Source organism: Chaetodon trifascialis, chromosome 1 (genome assembly GCF_039877785.1).
Source record: "Chaetodon trifascialis isolate fChaTrf1 chromosome 1, fChaTrf1.hap1, whole genome shotgun sequence".
NCBI classification, from domain to species: Eukaryota; Metazoa; Chordata; class Actinopteri; order Chaetodontiformes; family Chaetodontidae; genus Chaetodon; species Chaetodon trifascialis.
In genome coordinates, this window is record NC_092056.1 from 31,149,370 (window position 1) to 31,171,842 (window position 22,473).

General features: G+C 40.2%; 1 protein-coding gene across 1 annotated transcript in view; it reads left to right on the forward strand.

The window, feature by feature from the left end:
* Positions 1–22,473, forward strand: part of cemip (cell migration inducing hyaluronidase 1) — a 178,845-nt gene that overhangs the window by 150,442 nt on the left and 5,930 nt on the right. Inside the window, exons 17-26 of the mRNA XM_070966034.1 lie at positions 1,183–1,268; positions 2,973–3,104; positions 3,468–3,503; positions 5,981–6,136; positions 9,412–9,592; positions 10,031–10,246; positions 11,403–11,614; positions 15,810–15,995; positions 18,048–18,252; positions 21,685–21,771. Of these exons, the coding sequence (XP_070822135.1) occupies positions 1,183–1,268; positions 2,973–3,104; positions 3,468–3,503; positions 5,981–6,136; positions 9,412–9,592; positions 10,031–10,246; positions 11,403–11,614; positions 15,810–15,995; positions 18,048–18,252; positions 21,685–21,771 (1,497 nt within the window). The remainder of the gene's footprint in view (positions 1–1,182; positions 1,269–2,972; positions 3,105–3,467; positions 3,504–5,980; positions 6,137–9,411; positions 9,593–10,030; positions 10,247–11,402; positions 11,615–15,809; positions 15,996–18,047; positions 18,253–21,684; positions 21,772–22,473) is intronic.

Genomic DNA, 22,473 nt, shown 5'->3' on the forward strand with positions numbered 1-22,473 from the left:
TTTGGAAAGGCAGTAAAAAGACATCGCACTCTAAAGGCTTTAGGTGCAGAGTATTAGTCTTAATGGGGCAAACTGTCAATGTTTGCTAACATCTTTGCCGTAAGAGCTTGAAAAGTCTATGACATCACAGGACTGTGTTGCAGTCAGTTCATTTGGTGTCCGTCTGCCTTCTTCTTAACTACTTCTTAATGCTGCTACGAACAATCACACACACAAGCCTGGTTATTTGAAGTTACAGCTCCCTTACAGCAATTACCCAATTACATTTTAGCACCAGAACAAGAAGCGCGCAAGTCAAGGTTCATAGACATCTTTATTAAATCTACAGTACCGTGAACACTGTCAGGGCCACAACATTTGGTAGGGTATTCACTATAATTGATGATACGAATGAAAGAGGTAAAGTTCCAGTGTGTAGAAGTCAGGGGGATCTATGGGCAGAGAGGGACATAAGTTCCTAAGTATGTTTTCATTAGTGTATAATCACCTGCATATAAGAATGGCATTTTTGTTATCTTAAAATGAGCCCTTTGTATCTACAGAGGAAATGAGTCCTCTACCACAGAGTCAACCATGTTGCACCACCATGTTTCTACAGTTGCCCTGAAGAGACAAACCAAACACTTCTATCAAGTTCACAGTCACCATAGCTTCTCATACATGCTTGGAAATCGAGGTGAGGGGTAATCAGTCGGTTGCAACCTCATTGCTAGATGCCACTAAATCCTACATACTGGTCCTTTCAGACCTGATGCTGGGATGTCCAACATGTGTCTGATAGAGTGACAAAAGAAAAAAACCTAAGTCTGATTTAATGCTTGAAGAAGTGAGTAAATATGTTTAACAAGTACACTCACACACTCTTCCTGCACGAAGGGAGGAAATAACACAAAAATAATGGTGTTCAGCTCAACTAAAAGGTCACTGAATAAAAATTCCAATAACTGCAGTGCAGCCTGAGTTGGAAGCCTGTAGAGGGTTTCATATTCTATTCACATGCATTTCACATTAAAAATAGAGACAAGATTGTGTTGGAGAGTAGTACAAAATATGAATGAACACAGTCAACTTCTGAATTTGTTTCATCAGGACAACTTATTTCTAACATTGATTTATTCTTCAACATTTGTGTTTTATTGTTTTATCCTGCTTGACATGTAGTTTTTCTTCTCTCCGTTCCAGGCTGGAATGATCCTTGATAATGGAGTAAAGACCACCCAGGCAAACGACAAGGACAAGAGACCCTTCCTGTCTCTGGTTGGAGCAAGGTCAGACTCTGTAAATTTCCTCACCCTGCAACAAACAAACACCCTGTATGATGCGCTGAAGTTATATCACACCCAGTAATTCAGCATGATGAATTTGCAATCTGTACTGGTCATGTTTCTTGTTGATGTTTTGTAACTGACAAACTGGTATTTGGTATAATATAGAACCACAGTAGGAGTGTCACTTTAAATCTAAGTTAGATTAATTGCATTGAAATCAACTCAAGGAGAAGTACACAAGTAGAACAGCAGTCTGTGTAACAGTCCCATGTCATCAGTGTGAAAGGACCAATGTGTCATCCTGACCTCAGCATTTCATATGAATACACCCTACACACCACTCCCTCTGCAGTTCAGTGATGCTCTTCAAAGTGTGGACATGTCCTTCTCAGAAAGCTTTCCCAGAGGTTGCATTGGCTGAAAAAAGGTCAAAATGAATTTGCAATGGAAAGTGGTTCTCACTGGACAGAAACAGGAGAACTGTAGGCTCAATTCTTTCTTTTTTAACTTTTTAGGTACTTTAATAGTACTTTAAATTAAGAAATACACTGTGAAACAATTTTCATATAATACAGAAGACGACATTCATTCATAGTTCATTATTACTGTGTTTTCACACGGGCAGTCTGTGTACATGTGCAGGGGCACCTGAGCATGAAAGGGCCCTTTTTTTTAATGTCAGACTGCACAGAAGTACAACACAAAGACTGGACTGGCTCTTGATCTTGATCATTATCCAATCAGAATGAAACTCTCATGATTAACTGTTTAAATGGTGAGATGTCTGGGGAAATGGTGATTGTTAGCAAGTCTCAATGCACTATACAGACTGGCTATTGGTCAAGGTGAGTAGGCATAGAGATCAGGTGGTTTATATTGCACAGATTCAAGATCAGTTTTTCTTAAGCCAAGGCTAAAAACAGTGCAATAAATTTTCATCTGATGAAGTGATGGGGTACTAATCCAGTCTTAACTTCCATCCTGGTAGTAGGAGGAGTAGTAGTAACTATAGACCAAGTGTTTGTGGTGGATACATAATTAAAACACATTTGCTGTAATTACAGGTGTCACAAAATCAACCATGACTGAAATCTGAAGGATTAAAACTTTAAGTGAAAGAGCACTTCACTCTAATCGTATAAATAACTGTCAAGTGATTAAAACAATTCATCTAATTAGTTACATTCTTTGTGATTAATTCATCTTAATTAATTGCATGTGCTGTATAATGTGTCACAGGCAGACTCACTCTGAACGTCTGTTCAAGTGTGGCTTGAATGAGACTGGTTGTTCGTGGTCGTGTCAGGTGCTGTGCTAGATTTGACCTTCGTGTTTTGAGTTGAGGTGATAGTTCAGGCTTGAGGTACTCCACGGTAAGAAAATTCCTTACTGCAGAAACTGCCCAGAAAGGTGTTCAATGGCATTTTTTTAATGTTCTGCCTCTGTCATGTTTGCAAGAGTACTGTGGAAGGTTGTATGTTAAGTGAGATTTGGGGTCAAGGGGCATCACAAAGCATTATTAATCTGTGTTAATATTGTGCCTTATTTTTTTGTTTTAATAATTAACTGAAATTAACGACAAATTAACTTGTTATTTTGCAGCCCTGAATGCACAACAAATAAGGAAATGTCATTAAATGCTAACTCTGCCTTTCTCTCTCTCTGCATGTCTGTGCTACTGGTGGGTCCTACTGTATTGTTTAGATATGGCCCACACCAGGATGCTGACCCCTTCAAACCCAGAGTCCCTGCTCTAATCCATCACTTTGTAGCCTATAAGAACCAGGACCATGGAGCCTGGCTGAGAGGAGGGGATGTCTGGCTGGATGACTGCCAGTGAGTGCTGCATGCATGCATGGATGCAAAACTGAGCAATACGTTTATCAAGTGACGAGTGAATGAATATACATATGTTTGTCTGAGTGAAGTCAACTTACGGTGCAACTGAGTGTAGTTGAAAATCCTCAGTTTGAGTTTCAGATATCACGGGTTGTTGCACATTTGATGACACAGATGAAAGTAAGAAATTCATCCCTATCTAATAACTTCTTATCGCCTTCAGACTGTGTGTGTGTGTGTGTGCGTGTGTGTGTGTGTGTGTGTGTGTGTGTGTGTGCGTGTGCGTGTGTGTGTGTTGTACTTGGAGACCTCAGACTGTTATTATGCTCACAGCAATAATGTTCTCTCTTTCTTGTTTAGATTTGCTGATAATGGCATTGGCCTCACTCTGGCGAGGTAAGACCCCCCCCCATTTAGATTTCTCTAAATGATGGCGAATGGCAGGCCATTGAGGGTTGGGTAAAAATCTTTCAACTGCCCACTGTCAGCCTAACAACCAGCGATTGCTAATATATTCGTGCAGGTGTGTGTATGTGGTGAGTCTGAAGCCACAATCACAGTCAACTGTGAAGTCAAAAGACAATTCTGTCATCTCTAACTTTCTCTGTGTTCACTCATTTTAAATGTCAGTGATTTTGTCAGATGTCATGGTCATAAAATAGTGATTTGGTCAACTTGGCTGTCAGTCTGTCACTGTCTGTTACTCCTCACCAGATGTTAGCTGTGAGTTGTTTTCAGCTGAAAAGAGGACAGAACATTTGACTGTTTGTATGTTCTCTACAATAACAACCTGAAAACACAAATGTAGACACATTTCATTTTCATAATGAAAATGGTGTTTTAAAATATAGACAGCTTAATCTAGATGTAAAAAAAATCTAAATGTAATCACCTTTCACAAATGGAAGTCCAAGGTGTGCACAGGTAGAGCACATCTGTTTAGCAAGAACAGATGTGCTTGAAGGGTCCTCCAGTTATACTTCCATAATGTGTGGGGACTCACAGAACACTGAAAACATTTAAAAAAGACACTTCATGCAGCATAGGCTGAGGACTCCTGACCTTTAGTCTAGTATGGGTCAAGCTCCAAATGCACTGATTCCAACGCTTCCTATAATGCAGACAGCATATCTTTGTAAGAGCCTCCTTGCCTGGTAACACCCACATCACTTAAACGGCAACATGTTTTCTGTTCTCCAAAACCCAAACTGAAGTAACTGATTACCTCATGAGATTTATTTTCTCAGACCTGCTCCACCAGAGCCACATGATCTTCATGTGCAAAGTTGGTGGCATCCCCCTTTGGATACCAGGGTTGCTTGCTTTTTTTGTTGGGAAATGACTGAGAAGGTCAAATAATGATTTCACCTTTTACTTCCTCTTGAATATTGAGGGTCAAATGCAAATGAATGAGTGAAGGCTGGCTGAATAGTTGAATAACTCAATAAAGGCTCTGTGTTTATCTTTGTGTTGCGGGGCATGATATGAATAGCAGCAGAGGATGCTGCAGTAAGCTCACAAAGTATGTGAATAACAGGCAGTGCACCTGTCCCAGAGGCTTCAGCATGCAGTGACAGTGGAGTCTGCACTCCACTGTCACTGTGGAGTGACAGTGGCTGAACTGAGCTGTCAGTTCAGCCAAGCTTTCAGGGGCTTAAGTGTATTAATTTAACACAGTGCAGACAAACATAGTTACATGTAATGTATGTATGTAGAAAGAATTTAACTGAAGCTAAAACTATCTATAGTTTAATAGCTTCAGCTTTAGCTAAACTGAATGGTAGGTGGACTTACTGTGCCTTATAAGCACTGACAAACACTGTACATTCACAGGACTGCTACAGAATAATGCTGTACATTCATTATTCAGATTTGGTCTCAGCTTACAGGTGTCTGATTTTCCCGTCCAGTGTCTCTGTGATCCTCTCGCTCTCCTGCGTCTCCACGTTGCTACCTGTCACTTTGATCATGAAGGTGACACCACTCTATAGAGTATATACAGTAGACTATAATACAGTGTAGAGTTGAGTATTTATAGTACATAGTTGAGAGAACATTTTAGATCCATTACGAAACAGACAGAAGGGACAGACTGAGAGTAAAAGGCACAATTACAAGTCTGTGTGCTACTGCAGCACCACAGACAGCTCCACGGGTTTATCAATACACAGCACAGTTAGGCTACTGATTTCAGAGCCATGGTCAGGGTCAGAGATTCTAACTTGTACAAACCTCAGTCAGATAAAGAATCAGTGAGTCCAGCAGACTAGACCTACATATTCAACATAACAAGCCCTCTGCCCCTGCTCTCTCTCTGCTACTAGAGGACGGAGAGGGGAAATGGCAGCTCAGCTTAGCTGGTCATTTTGCTAACAAGAGGGATGGCGCCTGCCTCAAATCACCTACTGATTATTGAGTACTTCCTACCCACTCACAGCTCAGAGTGTATTAAGAAAATGACATAAAACAATTAGGTTTTTATTGTTTTTGCATACTCATTACATCATTTAGTCTGAACTGTTACATTGATGCTCCCTGTTTACATTAAAATGACACACACTCACAAAATTAACTAATTAATTGAATAGTTACTGGTTTGTATCAAACTGGCCTGGTTTTGCGTGTCCACTTACTGATTACCAGTGTCTCTGTATGTGTATTTATTTCTCTACATAAACCCTGACAGTGCAGTTTTTATTTGCTTGAATAATGTCTTGATTCTCATGTTTGAATGGTAAAGGATATCATTACTGTGGGATTAATGAAACAATTTAACGGTTAAACGTGTACTTTTAGCAATGCTACTGTCATTACACTCCCTGCTGCTCCTGCTGGGGTATCCAGGCTCTAACTCTGCCTGTTTGTGTGTGCAGTGGAGGGACGTTTCCAGATGATGATGGCTCTCATCAGCAGGTGAAAAACTCGTTGTTTGTTGGTGAAAGTGACAATCGTGGGATGCCCGTCCCTGACAACCGGATATGGGGCCCCGGGGGTTCTGATCTCACTGGCAGAACCCTGCCACGTGGCATGTAAGTGTTTGCAGCCCAAATGATAAATAACAAAATGATCATCAACACACAGAAAAGAAAACTGGACACTGGTAAAACAGAGCATGCATTTTATTGTTACTCATATTTCATTACTGGTGATCCAATAGAGCAGCCAAATCAGCTGGTAGTACAAAATATTAAATACAGCAGAGTCCAGGCAGTTAGAAACCAAAGAGGTTTCGCCACTAAACTGTTGCGGTAACTCAGTCAGTAGAGAAATAGATATGGAGGAGTCAACGACAGAACTACAGATAATCAGAAATGTGGATAATGACAGACTTGTGTACACATGGAGCTGAATAACTGTAGATTTTTCCTGAAAAAAACACACCCCAAATATGATCAGAACTAGAATAAGACCAAAAACCAAGACACCAGTACACATGTAAGCACGCTCATTTCAATGTAGTCAGTGAAAAGCTATTAAAACAGTATTTCTGTATATGTAACCATGACTTCTAAATATCTTTCCCCTTTCAGCCATATTTTTGCCTAGTTTAAACTTAGAGCAGATATCAATATTCCTTTTGACATGGAGTTGAAACCACAGTCACTAGAAACTTTTGAATACTGTACATTCAACCCCTGCAGGCCTGAAAGTTTCTGTAAAAAGCTGTTGTTTTGCTCCCTCATAAAGAAGCAGTGTCAGCAGTGACGAGAGAGAGGGACAGACAGACAGAGAGACAGAGAGCAGAGTGTATGTTTCATGCTTTGTGTGTGGAACACAGCACAACACATTGAGCATAAATGGTTGGACAGCGGAAAAGGTGGAGTGGTCTGAGCTGAAAACACTTAAGTGTTTAATACTCCAAAGATAGATTTTTGGTGGGGCATCAGTTCAGGCCGGTATGTGTGAGAGCCAGACTTGGTATGCTAGAAATCAGTCCCATGCCCTCCACACACACCCTTACACACACCCTTACACACACACACACACACACACACACACACACACACACACACACACACAGGGGTTTTCATCACATCACATTACATAGACTTACATTCATTTCCTGGAGCCTTACCCTAACCCTAACCACTATTTGCCTATTCCTAACTTGACTGTGTATTTTTGTATGTCTGATAAGCTGATATTGTATTTCTCAGACATCACACACACAAAAGCCTTGTCGTCGTTGTTTAGCTGTGTGTCTATTTCTATCTCTATTCTCTATTTCTTTTGGAACTGTGTATGACATTTTGAGAAACTGAAAACTGCTTCGGTGATTCGGTTCTGGTTCTGAAGGAATGTCTCAACAGCAGTATTATCAGAGGTTTCTTTATTGTGTGGGGGGAAAGAGCAGTCTGCATAAGGGACATCTGCCTGGATTCTTCATTTCAGCCTGACACTCTTTGATGCAACTATATGAACTCAGGCACACCATTGCACAAGTGCTCTCATGCTGTGTTGCACCGAACATTTGATGCCATGGATGGTGATGGAAATCACCATCCATGGCATCAAATGTTCGGGAGTGAGTTCTACATACACCTCTTTATCCCAGTCCAAAATCACCAGAATGTGACTTATGATCATGAGTTTTTCTCCTTTTTCACTGCACCACCACTGAGGTATGTCTGACCTTGAACATGTCAGACAGAATGGTTACACTGGACATATCTGTGAGAAAAACGACACTAACTTTATAGTTGGAAATTCCTCGAAAAATCAGGCATGGTACCAGAAGTATCATAATATGATTTTGTATTGACAATGAATGAAAACGTGACAAACCCACAGAGAATTACCATCGACTCTGCAGTTTCCCTCAACTCTACAGAACTTTTTTTGGCCTCTTGAGTACATTGTTCTGGTTTTTAGGGCCCACAATTTCACTGCTGTGGTTTAGCCTTTAGAGCTTTGATTAGCGCTGTTTCCAGCAGCAGCTGTTTTCAGTGAAATGTCTCTGATATAGCCACTGTACACCAAAGTTAGCGACCAGCTGGTGACCAGTCATGTATTTTTGAACTGACAGATGTTACATTGAGAGTGAGTATTAGAACGCCTCAACAAGCAAAAAATCACACATAACATTTGCAATATTATAAACCCAAAGTTCATATGGCTAACATGTTGGTAAACCAAAACCAGTCTCCCAGACCAGCAGACACAGACCAACATTAGCATTTGTTTGGAGACATTTTGTGTCCACCTGACTCCCACTCTCTCTTTGGTTTTACAAAGGTTTTTACTGTTTTGGTCTCCTCTAACTCCTGAGAAAATGATCTGGTTCTTTAATGATCATGTTTCACAATGTTTACCAGCTTGTCTCTAGTTTTTTCTCTATGATACTGGGCAGGTAGTGTACAGTGGGTTTATCAGAGCAGTAACAGTATCAGAGCAGTAAGACCAAAACAATAAAGTTGTGTGTCTCCATAGAGCTGAAGGGAACTGCAGAGCTGGTGATAATTCTGTGAGTTTCTCACTTGTTAAGATAAGTAGTCGTGGTCCAGTTAGTGCCTCCCTGTCAAAGGCAGTGTAAATAGCCACTAGAGAATTTCTGTCTGTACTTCAGTGACAGTTTCATCATTCACTTAGGTAAAATATGTAAGTGGTGAAAGTCTGTTTTCACAATCATCTGTATTCTTAAACTTTAGTCTAATTCCACTGTTAAAACTGTGCAAGTCTGCAAGAGTTCATCTGAACCCATTTCCTCATGAGCCAAATTTGTTTTTTTTCTGCTCTACCCCAATCTGTTGCTGCTAGTCTTGCTAGAAAAAAAACAAATGTCAGTATTATTGATTTGTCACACTGTTGTGAGTAGATGTGATAATGAGTGTGATGAAGACAGTTCTTACTGAAAACCATCAAATACAGTGTGTGTGCTAATGAGTAAAGGAGGTAAGATTTCCGGATGGAAGTTTGGTTGAAAATGTACTTTTTAGGCTAAAGATGATGAACAAAGACCAATGCCACTGCTGGGGAAAAAAAACCTCTCCTGTTCTGATGTAACTGATGCTGTAGCAGCATCTATGCTATCCTCCTGCTCCACAAGCTCATAACTTCGAGCATGGAAAGATGGATGGAGATAACCAGGTTATAACCAGGTTAATATTAGCCAACTATAAATTAGAGAGTGGAATTAGAATGAGATGGGACTTAAATTCATGCATTCTACTCCAACCACTGCCACAACCTCCACTTACTTTACACTGCACTATATCAACATCATACTACTTTGAGCTTTGCTACTCAGCACTGAGTGTAAATTGCTAATGGGTTGACGTGTGTGTGGATGTGTGTTTCCCTGCAGTGATTTTCCTATCCGGGGCATGCAGATCTACGACGGGCCAATCAACATGCAGAACTGCACATTTCGGAAGTACACAGCGTTGGATGGACGGCACACCAGTGCCTTTGGCTTCAGGCTCAACAACTCTTGGCAGAGCTGCCCCAACAATAACGTCACTGACATCACCTTCGACCACGTACCTGTGAGTCAGCTTCTGTGTGAAATACGCAAAACAAAACAAGTTGAACTGAACAAAACTTTTATTTTGTAATTTTTTAGAAGAAAAGTTTATTTCAATAAGAGACTGACCGACAGATTTATCAGTATTGGTGTGTATTTTGTCTGGTATGTGGCGATATGATTTTTGTTTGTTTGTTTGTTTGTTTGTTTGTTTTTAGTACATAATGTGGAAAAGATACTTGGGCTAATATATAATTATTAAGCTTGAAGTGAAGTTTACTGTTTCAGTGCATATAAATAGATGACATTTACTGGGAGCCGTAGCCATGTTTTAAATGTTTCCACCTCAATGAGAGTAGAAACTGGAGAGCGTCTGGATATCCTTTCCACTATACTTTAGAAATACCCTTGATGAGCAGCTTCAAATGTATGCCTGTGTTGCTCCATCCCTCGACTGTAGATCACGTCTCGGGTGTTTTTTGGGGAGCCGGGGCCCTGGTTTAATAAGATGCAGATGGACGGGGACAAGACGACCATCTTCCACGATATCGACGGCTCAGTGAGTGAGTATCCCGGAGCCTTCTTGGTTAAAGAGGACAACTGGCTGCTCCGTCACCCCGACTGCATTGATGTGCCCGACTGGAGGGCTGCTATCTGCAGCGGCCGCTATGCACAGGTGGGTCCATGGCCGTCAAACTCACTCACATATTCATCCTCACAAATCAATCATTCACTTTGTCTCTTTCTTAGTTACACTCCAGTGACATCAATACGAACCATTCAGCCAATCCAGCCTGCTGTCCTGAACACCCACCAATTCCCTTCCACCACCACTCTTTCCCTGTGTCTCTGGTCTATTTATGCAATAATAATAATATCTGATATCATAGGTGGATGTTTTGTAGTGTGTAATCATATTAATAATTGTTTTTACAACAATTCAAATTATTATTCAATTTAATTATTATCCAAATTACATTTGAACAAGAAGCAAATGATTTACTATTTTTGCATTTTTTGAGAATATGGTGTTTCTAATATTTAGTGTGTTGAGTGTGTTCTGGGAAAAATGTTGTTTTGTTAACCAGTGTACCATTTCAATGTTATCTCAGTGTCAGTACACAGATTGGCACAGGACATTTTGCTTAGCTTAGCAGAAAGGTTGGAAGCAGGCAGAAACTGCGAGTGTAGCTCTTTCTAAGGTGCCTTCCAACAATCTAAAAGTTGTCTAATGTATAAGTTGTATCTAAAGTGACTATCTAACAGCTGCCTGCAGCTAGAGCCACAAGAGACAATTCAGGGATAATCTTCAACGCTACAAGGTAGCAAAAGAGGAGTACAAGTAGAGAAGGGTCATGAAGTCACCAAACTGTCTCAGGAATGTCAGCAATATCTATCTGGACCTCAATACCATAAGCTCACATTATTTACCATGAACCACTGGTCATACCAGACTAAGAAAAATGTAACACATTTCATTTCTTCCATTTCATTTGTAAGATTGTGTTAGTATTCCTTCTTTTAAATATTAAAACCATGTTTTAATGAGTCATTATCCAAGGTAGGTTGTACGTTCTTCTTCTTCTTTATTTTTTATTTTTATTTATTCATTGATTTTTTACACCATGAAAGTTAAACATTAGATGCTTAGCCCACACCCATGGAGTGCAGGGGCCATTTAAGTCAGATGACATGAGAAGAAATCTAAAATGATATTGATGTTGGTATTGGATAATGCTTTTTTAATGTATTGTAATCTATTGTAATTTATTTGTGTATTTATTAGAAGTATTAGAATCGGTCTTCTGACTCTACGGTTATCTTTTCCTCAGATCTATGTCCAAACACGTAACCCGGCAAACCTGAACATGCACATAGTGAAGAATGAATATCCTGATCGGCCCCTGACACTAGAGGGCGCCCTGGGTAAGAGGAAACACTACCAGCAGTTCCAGCCAGTGATCATGCTGGCCAAAGGCTACACCATCCACTGGGACCAGGCGGCGCCTGCTGAGGTCACCATCTGGCTCATCAACTTCAACAAGTCAGTGGACACATGAGCTGCACTTGTGACAGCACACACCACTTTCACACAAAGCATGTTTACAGCAGGTCTAATTCGAATTGTTTGACTGGGTGAGAATCACTTGTTTTGTTCATCATGGGCAACACACATTAATTAACATTAGTGTGATGGGAATGTACCAGTCAGCCAAATGGATCATTTACATTGCACTCTCTGGGCAGACTAATGGAACAGGCACTTTCAAGCCAATATAGCAATCATGACTTTACAACAATAGGTGAGTATGAATAGCGCAAAGGCCTTGAAATTGACAGAGAGCTCATGAAACCAAAAATAGAGCATGCACACATTGCATCCAGTATTAGAAATCACATATGGCATGTAGACTTTAAATGCACTTAATGCTGATTGCCAGACTGAAGTGGAATTATTATAGTATCATAGACAGTATCATGTCACCACTGTTGTTTCTGAAATAACCACATTTTCAAATAGGTTGTTAAGTCTCTCAGATCTGTTGAAGTGTGTTGCAGCCATATGATCCTCAGACTGATTGGGATTAGGAAACTTTTCCTTGCTGGTATGATGCAGTCACCTCTATCAGCAGCTCTAATGTGTCTACTCGTACTCATTTAAATCTGCATGGAACCAAATGAACACTTGGAACAGGTCTGTCTATACTACAAGACTGTGCTGTGTTTATGAGTGAGATTATAATTACTTGCCCCAAGGTTTATTTTTTTCCTCAAGGGTTTATGGGAACTTTGAAGTTTAGAAATCTAGAAAGTACAGAATGTAAAAATGTCTGGACTGGTGTTCATATCATCAGCCAAGATAATCTGAATACTAGAGCAGGTAAATTACAGCTAAGAGCACCATGCTGAACTATAGTACCCCCTTAGTCGAAGATAAAATCTCTCAGGACTCTGTGCTCATCTAATATTACAGGGACATTTTATTTTCTGTTTGAGAGAGATAAATACATGTAAATGTAGAGGGTGGAGTCAGGGATTGTGAACTGGTCTTTTTAACCTTATTGTAGATGCAAATTTTCAAAAAGATATTGTCTATTTTAACTCAAGATTGATCTAAAAGAGAAGGATAATATGTGCATAAACAGACTTAAGCATCCAGATCAGGACTTGATCTGTGTACATGCCTGGTTCCTTGACTGCACCAAGAAGCCTGAGGGCTTTATCTGTTGCAGTCAGCCATCCATGAAGTGAATTTTAGCCAGTATTTTAGCTTCACATCCCTCATCACACTGTTACTGCATACTCAGAGGACTCAGAGGAGGGAAAGGAGGAGAAGTGTCATGGACCCAACTTGTGTAGGGGCTGTATATGGGGAGAGATGGTAACCCTGTCTCTGTTCAAAGATGGTCCTCCTTGATCTTCCTCCACTGACTCCTGCTCGCTGACCTTTGACCTCTTCCCACTGTACTGTGAGTGGTTTTGGTCTGGTGTTCACAGACAGCTGATGTCTGTTACCGCTTCTCATTTAGCCTCTTGTCCAGGATTCTTGCTGTTTCACTGTTTCCTGTCCTTGGATGTCATCTCTCTAAGATATACAAAAGTCTTCAAAAACTCAACATACTTCAAGCAAAGTGCTTCTCAGATTGTCTAACAAAACTGACAATTCAACGAGTATTTTTCATTCTTCAAAAATCCACTTCTGTCACTTGTCATGTGTGCAGCTGAGAGCAGTGTTGTGAATGACTTTGAGGGGAGACAGCTAGGAAGTGTGTGCCACTAACCCCATTTGTATGATTCATCATATCAAGCCTGCAAAGATGCACAGAAGACAAAGCCAGAAGGAGGCTGTGATAACTGGCTCTTCCCCCAACCTTTGAGCACGATCATTCGGTACAGAGCTAAACACTTTTCCCATTAGATGTAGTCAAACGACGCGCCATATGATCCAGTTCTTTGAGGGATACTGAGACCTTCAGGGGTAGCTGTGATTACAGTCTGTTTATATGTGTTAGGGATTAGTATTGCATGTATGAAAAATTTGTTTAAACCTTTGTGGCTCCAGGGGGATCTGTGTATACTATGATAAACTGCCTATATTTATGTCATTTCAGTCAGCATTGGTTTGGTCTAAAGACTACAAATTTGAGCAATGACAAATAATCAGAAGCTGTGAAGTTAGAAAGAAGTGATTTAACCAGAACGTCCAGCTGCTCCTCATCTCTGCTGCAGGCTAGAGGCTCGAGGCTACATTAGCAGCTGCTACTGTAGCATAACACACCTGAATCTCCAACTAAACTGTTGGTGCTGAAGTTGCGATGTGGGTCATGTTGGCACTAGATCCACATACAAATCTGGACAATGGCATACAGAGTGTCTCCTCGAAGGCTTTCATGGTGTCGCACACACAAAGTGCAGGACGTGGTTGTGTTCAGAAAGGTTTAAGCCCTGCTTACTTTCACGCCTCCACACATCTGACCAAATTGCCTGCTGATTCCTGAATCTTAGCCATGGAAAGCTGTGGGGGAGAGTGTTTCAGATGCTCCCTAATCCCTGATTTAACCCTTCAGAGGTGAATGTATGTATGTAAAGAGGGAACACATACACAGTTAAACACAGGCTTTCTGTAATTTGCAGAGCAGCGCCTGAGGTCACTTAGATAATGCATGCTGAGTGAAGTAAACTGATGGAGGCCATCAGCTCATTCCACTCACTCCAGCTATTGACAAAGATTCACCACAGAAATGGGGAGAGTCTCACTTTGTGCTCCTCCCTTCAGATGGTGTTTACAGTGAGGCCTTCAGCTATTTAAACTCCTTAAAGGCTGGTTGTCATTTCAAGCATGTCATCTATTCCCCATGGCTTGAGTCCACCCTGACATGGACAGTCCGGAGCCAGAACAGCATATTTCCATCAATGGTGCATCTACCAATGGTGCCATCTACAGTTCACAGAGACATACAGCAAGAAGGGCTGATTCCCTGCAGAAAGAGCTGAAATATGACTTGTTTGTGTTTGACTTGATCTAAGAACAGCTGCTGTCTGTCTTTTGAGAGTAAACTAAGTGATTGTGGTTTAATGAGCCGTTCTCTCTTGCCTTGTGCAGTATTATATATTAAAATGCAGCCCCCTCCTGCTGATTTTGAAGCTTTGATGAAAGATCTTGTAGCCCACTCAGTAGAGAGCAGCTGAGCTAGACAGATCATCATCTTTTCAATTTGCTCTCTTGTTAATGAATTGTTGACTTTGAGGGAGTTTATATCGTAGATTTTTCTTTCATTCATTTTGAACTTGTCTGTTTGGCCTGATTGATTATTTGGAAACATTATTTTGCAATTAGGGCTGCAGCCACCAGCCCTCTTCTGTGGGGTGAAATCCATGGATTGGATTTATTTAAACAGTGAACATGTCTTGCACTGAGAGCCTAAATTATTCAAATCAGAGTTTGATATAGCAATCCTTAAACTGAAAAGACTAAAACATGTATATTGTAAGAATGCATGTAACATGCATTCTCTATGCTTCACAGACAGACAATCAGCCACTTAAAGCAGTGCATAACTTAAAGGCTGTGCAAGTCACACTGTGTCTGACGGCTAATGCATAATTTACATATTAAGATAAACTACCAGAGTAAGACACAAGTCAGGTGTATGTTGAAATATACTACTACTAATATGTACTTTAACAAAGACGAATTGTACACTAGCTGACATGCTAGTTTTTATTGTGGTATACAGGATGTTAAAGTTCGTTTAACGTCTTTATTTATTTTTTTTTTTGTTATCATTAGATCCGGGTACAAAACCTTGACAACACATTCAAACAGACAAAAAAGATGCTTCATTACATTTCTTCAAATATGTTCCTTCAGAATTGCCTCTGAAGTAAAAAAAATATATATATATCAGGAAAATGTTCTTCATTCACATAGCAATCACAATAACTCAGAAAAGACAAATATAATGTAATATAATGCATCTACAAAAAAAGAGAAATAGCTAGAGAGAGAAGCTAAAACATGTTGTCTATTTTTCTTTTATAAATGACTGAAACAATCTTTCTTTAAACTGTTGACATTTACTTCTGTATCAATCGATCGATAAACTAAGTTGTTCAGTGTGGTATTGATTAGATAAAAATAGATATAACTGTGTGTGCTTTTACTATGGGTGTGAGATCAGGTTTTGCTGAGATGATTTCAGTGTTATATCTCCATTGCTCTGTTTGTTGTGTTTTAGAAATGACTGGATCAACATGGGCCTCTGCTACCCACAAGGCACCTCCTTTACCATCATCTCCGACATCCACAACCGCCTGACCAAACAGACCCGCAAGACTGGTGTCTTCATGAGGACGACACAGAGGGAGAAGATCAACCACTCTCATTCGACCAGAGGATACTACTACTGGGAGGAAGACACAGGGTCAGACACACACACACACACACACACACACACACACACACACACACACACACACACACAGACCACCACATTAGCTCACCTCATCTTACGAGCAAAGTTTAACAAACACTATCAACCAGAAAGCAGCATTCCCTGTAAAAGCATGTAGAAGCAGTGCAGTGTAGTCCTATGAGTATTTAAGCTTCCACAGTTTGTGCATACTGATCGCATCATACGCTGACTGAAAAAGTCAGCTTTCTGTCCATTTGATGTATTATGACAACCATTTTAAGGCCAGCTACACTAATCAATATTTTTTTATTAACGATGGATCAAATGACTGTGTAATGTGAAAGCTGTCACTCGTAGTGATGAACCCACAGAGAATTATCACCAACGCTGCAGTTCCCCTCAGCTATACAGAGCCGTACAGATTGCTTTTCTGGGCCCAAAACTTCATTCTCATCAACCTTGTTTGCAGCTGCTGCAGACAGCTGTTTTTGGCCAAAAAAAAAAAATCTGGTAAACACACTCTAACGAGCCACATATATTTCTCAAGGTGGAACCAAACCAGAGCTAAAGGAAGATTTAATATTCGGCTTACATTCACCAAATGGCCAGAAACAAGTTACTGACACGCAGCGGCCACTGGAGTTGTGTTTCTACAGCTGCTTCTATGATTACCTGCCAACACTTTTTTGGCACATTGCTGCATTGCTGGGTACAGCAAACCGGTGGTTCTCCCATAGTAGACAGTCAGGCTACAACCTGAGGAAGTGTGAGATACAATCATGCATGCAAGTAGAACTCTTTTGTCTGTAAACACCATAGCTGTCTTTTCAACCATCTCTGCTTTAAGTCCCTAATGTCAATGTCAATGCCGTGTTCCAATAATTCCAGTTCCCTACAACTTTGGTTATTTGGTCATATTTTTGATTTCCTTAGCGCCATTTGTACTCATCAATATAATAGCTGAGATCTAATCTACAACAAAGTCCAACAGGTCAAAACACACCAGCAACCAAATGATCAGACAGGTTGTAAACAAACCAACAGTTTATCCACATTATCTAACGCACTTTACTGCGAGGTCAAACTGAAAGTGCTGTAATAATCCTTCATTGGACAGGAAAGCTGTGAGCACACAGTAACAATAAGTCCAGAAGGCCAATATTGAAGCACTAACTGGGTTTGGTAGCTGAGAGATGTTTAGTTACCATTACCATCTGTTCCAAATGGCTTTGGCTTACCTTAAGGTTTGTATTCAGCCTGTTTGATGGAGTGGCTGCTTATGTTATGTTAAAATCACACTGACATATACATCGATGCACACAGCTCATAGGCACACATAACAACACAGAAGCATAGGAACAAGTCAAAAAATCGTTCACATCAGGAGCCTTCAAACGTCACTGATTAAAGGTAAGTTTTGAGCCTTTACTTAAAAGAGCAAGTGGACAGGGCAGATCTGATTTGGAGGGAGTTGCTGTTCCACAGTTATGGTCACCTCTGAGCTTAAGTTTAGATCGTGGGACAGCCAGGACCTGTGCAATACCACACTAATAGTGATACCACATTATAATGAATATCTCTCACTGTCTCAAACCAAAGAGGAACTTAAGTAAAAGAGGTACTGCCATCATGAATCTGGATTCTGAAATAGTGATGATCGATAACCACAATCAAGAACAAGAAACAAGACAACAACCTCATAATTACAAAGTAAGATAAAATGATGAGTAAATCATCAGTAAATAAATATGAGATCTCTGTTGAAAGTATGAGATCTTTTGTTGTAATTAGATAATAAGTCATAATTTTGAGGTATGGAAGTCATACTTGTGAGATACTGTACGTTCTCTGATTGTTTTGGTCTTTGGTGAATGTTTTCATAGAGATGGGAGACAATGGCAAGTGAACTAAAAGCTAAACAGATTAAAAAGGTCCTATAAAGCCTCAGCACTGTAATTTCCTGTAAAGATGAATCTGCGTTTCACAATGTCAGTCTTGTCTTTGGTAGCAAAGTATCAGGTGAAGCGTGAGATGTCTAAAGTTTTACTCTTTGTATTGCAGCTTGCTTTTCCTGAGGGTGAAGGCCCATAATGACAAGGAGCAGTATTCCTTCTGCTCCGTCAAGGGTTGTGAGAGGGTGAAGATCACAGCCATCATCCCTAAAGGCAGTCCACCCAGCAACTGCATGGCCCAGACCTACCCCAAACACGCTGAGCTGCCTGTTGTGGATGTAACCATGCCCAAAAAGATACCGAACTCCGGGCTGGTGAGAACTGAGGGCTGGGGGCAATTAAATGTATTTAAACCAACCATTTTCTACATAGCTGTGTTCACATATAGTTGTAATGGAGCTGACACTGGTCACACCTTTATGAGATGATCAACAAACAAGGAGGGAAGACTCTTTCAGGGTTAGAGAAGTGCTTTGTCTCAAACCCCTCCCAACTTCAGTAGGATGGGAACTGTCATTGTCCCTGATGCCGTGTTAAGTGACATTCAAATACTCACACAAACATTTCATGCCAGGTGCCACATGAAGAAGAAGCATATACTCCTGGTCCATGAGCCTTTTCATTTAAGGGCATATTCAGGCCAGGAAAGTCCTTTGGTCCGCTGTCTTTGGTTCGGACCAAAATGCAATGTTTCTTTTTTGGTTTGGTGCAGTTCCTTTTCACATTGCAATTTTCGCAAGAGCCCCAGAACAAACCCACATGTGTGCAAAAATCATTCAATCATTGGACAAAACAGTCAGGGGCAGGGTAACGCGGTAAAATAAAGGGGGGGCGCTGGTGAAAACAAACAATGGAGATTATTTGCAGAACTTCTGGAGCATCAGAGGCGTTTGGCACAACATAATGCCCGCAGCAACGGGAGCCTGTTGCATCCAAAAAGGCATATAATTTTTAGAACTGGGTCGGAGCAAGCACGGTCGCTTTCACATATCAAGCGAACCTCACCAGGGTTTGTTTAGAAGCGAACTGAGACCACCTCTCCCGCTGGGTCTTGGTCCAGCTGTTTGGTCCGCACCAGAGTTCGATGGTTTGTATTCACACCAGCCCAAAAGGTCCACACCAGCAATTTTTTTGGTTTGGTTCGAACCAAACAAGGCAGGTATGAATATGCCCTAAGTGTGCTAGTTTTAGCATGTTGTGCTGTACACTTTGTCATTATTACACTTCACTCAACAATAAATATCACTTCTGATGGAGAAGAATTGCTGTGAGCTCAGTTCTAAGTCTAGTGCAGTAGAGAGTTGAAGCATCATCAAGGTGAATGTCAATCAGTGTTGACCTCAGACCTCTGTCAGTGTCACTGACTGTGACAGTCTTCATAGAATCAGTAACCTGATCAATTCTCATAACCCTATTTACTGTATTTGATGCCTGGTGAAGTGGTTTGTGACACATGTTAAGTTACTGACTAATTGATTAAACCTTGACTTTATTGGGATCCAGTTGGTTGGCTGCAGGGATCAAACCCTCACTCGATTATATCACTACATTAGTGCACTAAGCTTACAACAAGGGATGCTCTTAACGACTGATCTCCCTGACGTTTACATTGAAGTTCAAAGACTAGTCAACTTGTCTAAAAGTAAGAAAACATGTGTAAGGTTAAACATTGCCCAAAAAACTATTGCATATACTGTGAGAACCATTTGAAACTGTCACATCACATTCTTCAATAACCAAATGGCATTTTAATGTTTGGTACTTTGCTTCGTGCATCGAGGTTTCCGCGTCAGTCCCCATGTCCTGGAGGATTTCAATGCCCCAGACAAATGGGGACAATTCTGTCAAATATCTTCTGTGTTATAGACCCCATTTTCCAATGTTTTTGTGTGTAAGTGACTAATGGGGACAACAATTCTTGAAATTGGTGCAGTATTGAGATAGACTGCTGCTGCTGACAGCAACAAAACAGGCTGTAATGAAATCCCTTGGTGTGTTTGCGCACCATCAATGTACGTCCACTAACAGTGTTCCTTTCTGTCACTGACAGACCTATTATGATAAGCGTCTCACAACATTATAGAAATGATCCCTACAGGGGTGCCCCTATAGTTCAGTTGGTAGGGTGTGTGCCCCATGCATTGAGGCTGTCAGTCCTCTGCAGTGGCTGTGGGTTTGACTCCCACCTGTGGCTCATTTGTTGCATGTCATCCCCTCTCTCTGCCCCCGTTCCTGTCCTACCTTCAGCTGCTTCTATCATAAAGGCTAAAAAGCCCCCCCCCCCCCCCCCCAAGAAAAGAAATGATCCCTACAGAGACTGACCTTCTTGTTAAACAGTAAGATCCTTAACTTAACTTAACTTAACTTAACTTAGCAAGAAACAGCTGCTAGAAATAGAATTTTAGCATCATAAAACACTGACAAAGTCATCTTCAATTCCATTTCAATTTTATTTGTATAGCGCCAAATCACAACAGAAGTTGTCTCAGGACACTTTCCATATAGAGCTGGTACAGACCAAGCTCTTTTATCTACAAAGAAACCAACAATCTTTCAGTCACCACCAACTCAACACCAACAATATTTTCACATCTAACTCAAGAATTCTTCTCACTAGACATTATGACCAGAGAGATTTTAATATGTCAGACTCCAACAGATTCTCTCCATAAAAAAAACAGTTATTACCAGATAATGAAAATCCTGCCTTCTGTTATGAATATTACTCATTAACCTGTAATTTAAATGTGTACATTAATAAGATGATGATATTAACAAGTTTAACCAAAGTACCTACCAGAGAATCTCAGACTGCACTCAGGCTCATATAATGTCAGCAAATCAGAAATATAGTTAGGAACCAGGCTACCACATGCCTTATAGGTAATCATCAAAATCTGCTCTAGTGTGAGGGATTTCAGACACAGTTGTAGACATGTTGACCTAGCAGATACAACACAGGTGTAATCAATAACATTAATAAAGGCTGTTTTCCATTTATAGTAACTTCCCCTGTAAGCCATGCTGTGTGATACACAGCATAGAGGTGTGATTTTCCTTCTATGACATCAATTTGTCTGACACATAACCAGCATTATTAAAAGGCACAATAGCATTACAAGACAGATAACATCATAATATCATAAAAAGAAAGAAAAGAAAAATGTAAATAAATCAAATGACAAAATTAGACATAACACAAATTGAAATCACAGTGTTTGTCAGTGTGAAAAGGGTCCACAGCACACACATTCAAAAGCTACGCCCACAGTGCACAGTTTGCATATTAAATAACAATTATCTTTAGAATTCTGATATTTTCATTCTGTATATATTTACTAGATTGGTATTATCTGTGTGTTTTTCATATCTTTATCTGTGCACTGTCTTGTACAGCATGCATACTTACACACATGTTTCAAACTTTGAAGGGATGTACCACATTTCTAAGAAACACATTCCAATTTAATGAATCTCCCATTTGCTTTGCTCTTATTTGCATTCCATTCCTCTTGGCTTTATCTTGTTACTGTTCCCTGCTGCTAAATCTCAATTTCCTCACAGCAATCATTCTAAATATAATCTCTTCCTTATATTAAAATGACTACTGCAGCTGTGATTATTTCATCTAATTTGTTTAGGTCTGTGAGCTGTGTGTGGTGAGTGAAAACTGACTTTAAATTGTTTCTGTGAAATGCCAAATGTGTATTAATTCCAACTATACTCCTTTGCTTGTTTACCATCAGAACTCACCAGAACACTTCCTGGAGGTAAAACTGGAGTCCTACAATACACGCTTCTTCCACATCAAGGAGGACTTTGCCTTTACTGAGGTATGATTTGTCTCATACAGGTAGTAGAGTAGGGGGTGTAGAGTTACTGTCACAGCTTAAAATTAAACCACTGGTTATTGGTTAAGGAACAGAAAATATAACAGAGCGTCAGAAAAATGGCTCTATGGTTTGATTGCTTAAGCCAGTTAGTGTTGTACTAATCATGAACCCATTTAGGACAGAATACACTACCTTTATTTCTGCTGCCTTGTAATGGCTTTTACTGTATGTTTCAGGATGGATTTTAATAGTCTACAGAAAATGTTGAAGGTTGTTTCTGTTCTGTATTTGTCAAACTGCTAAAAGTAAAAGATTCAAAGTCCTTCACGTTTACTCAGACAAAACAGAATTCTTAAACTCTTGAAACTTCCCAGATGGTTCTGTGCAACAAACCATCTGGCGTGTCAGGTTACCTCACTGGAGCCTTGACAAATATGTCCTATTCTTCACTTTTAGCAAAACTTTCTCACTGTTAAGTTGGTTCTTCAGGGCATTCTTAAGGGGATCTGTTAATTCATCATGGTTACTGTTCTATAATGTGGTCTGTGAGTCTGGAAGAACTTTGTCAAGTCTGAGAAAATAACCCTGTAGATGTCATAATGATGCCATCAGGGTTATCTCACTTTGGGCTTGTAGCCCAAAAATTTAAAATGATGTGAAAGATGTGAGTGTGGTAAGGCCTAATGAAATATGCTATCAAGT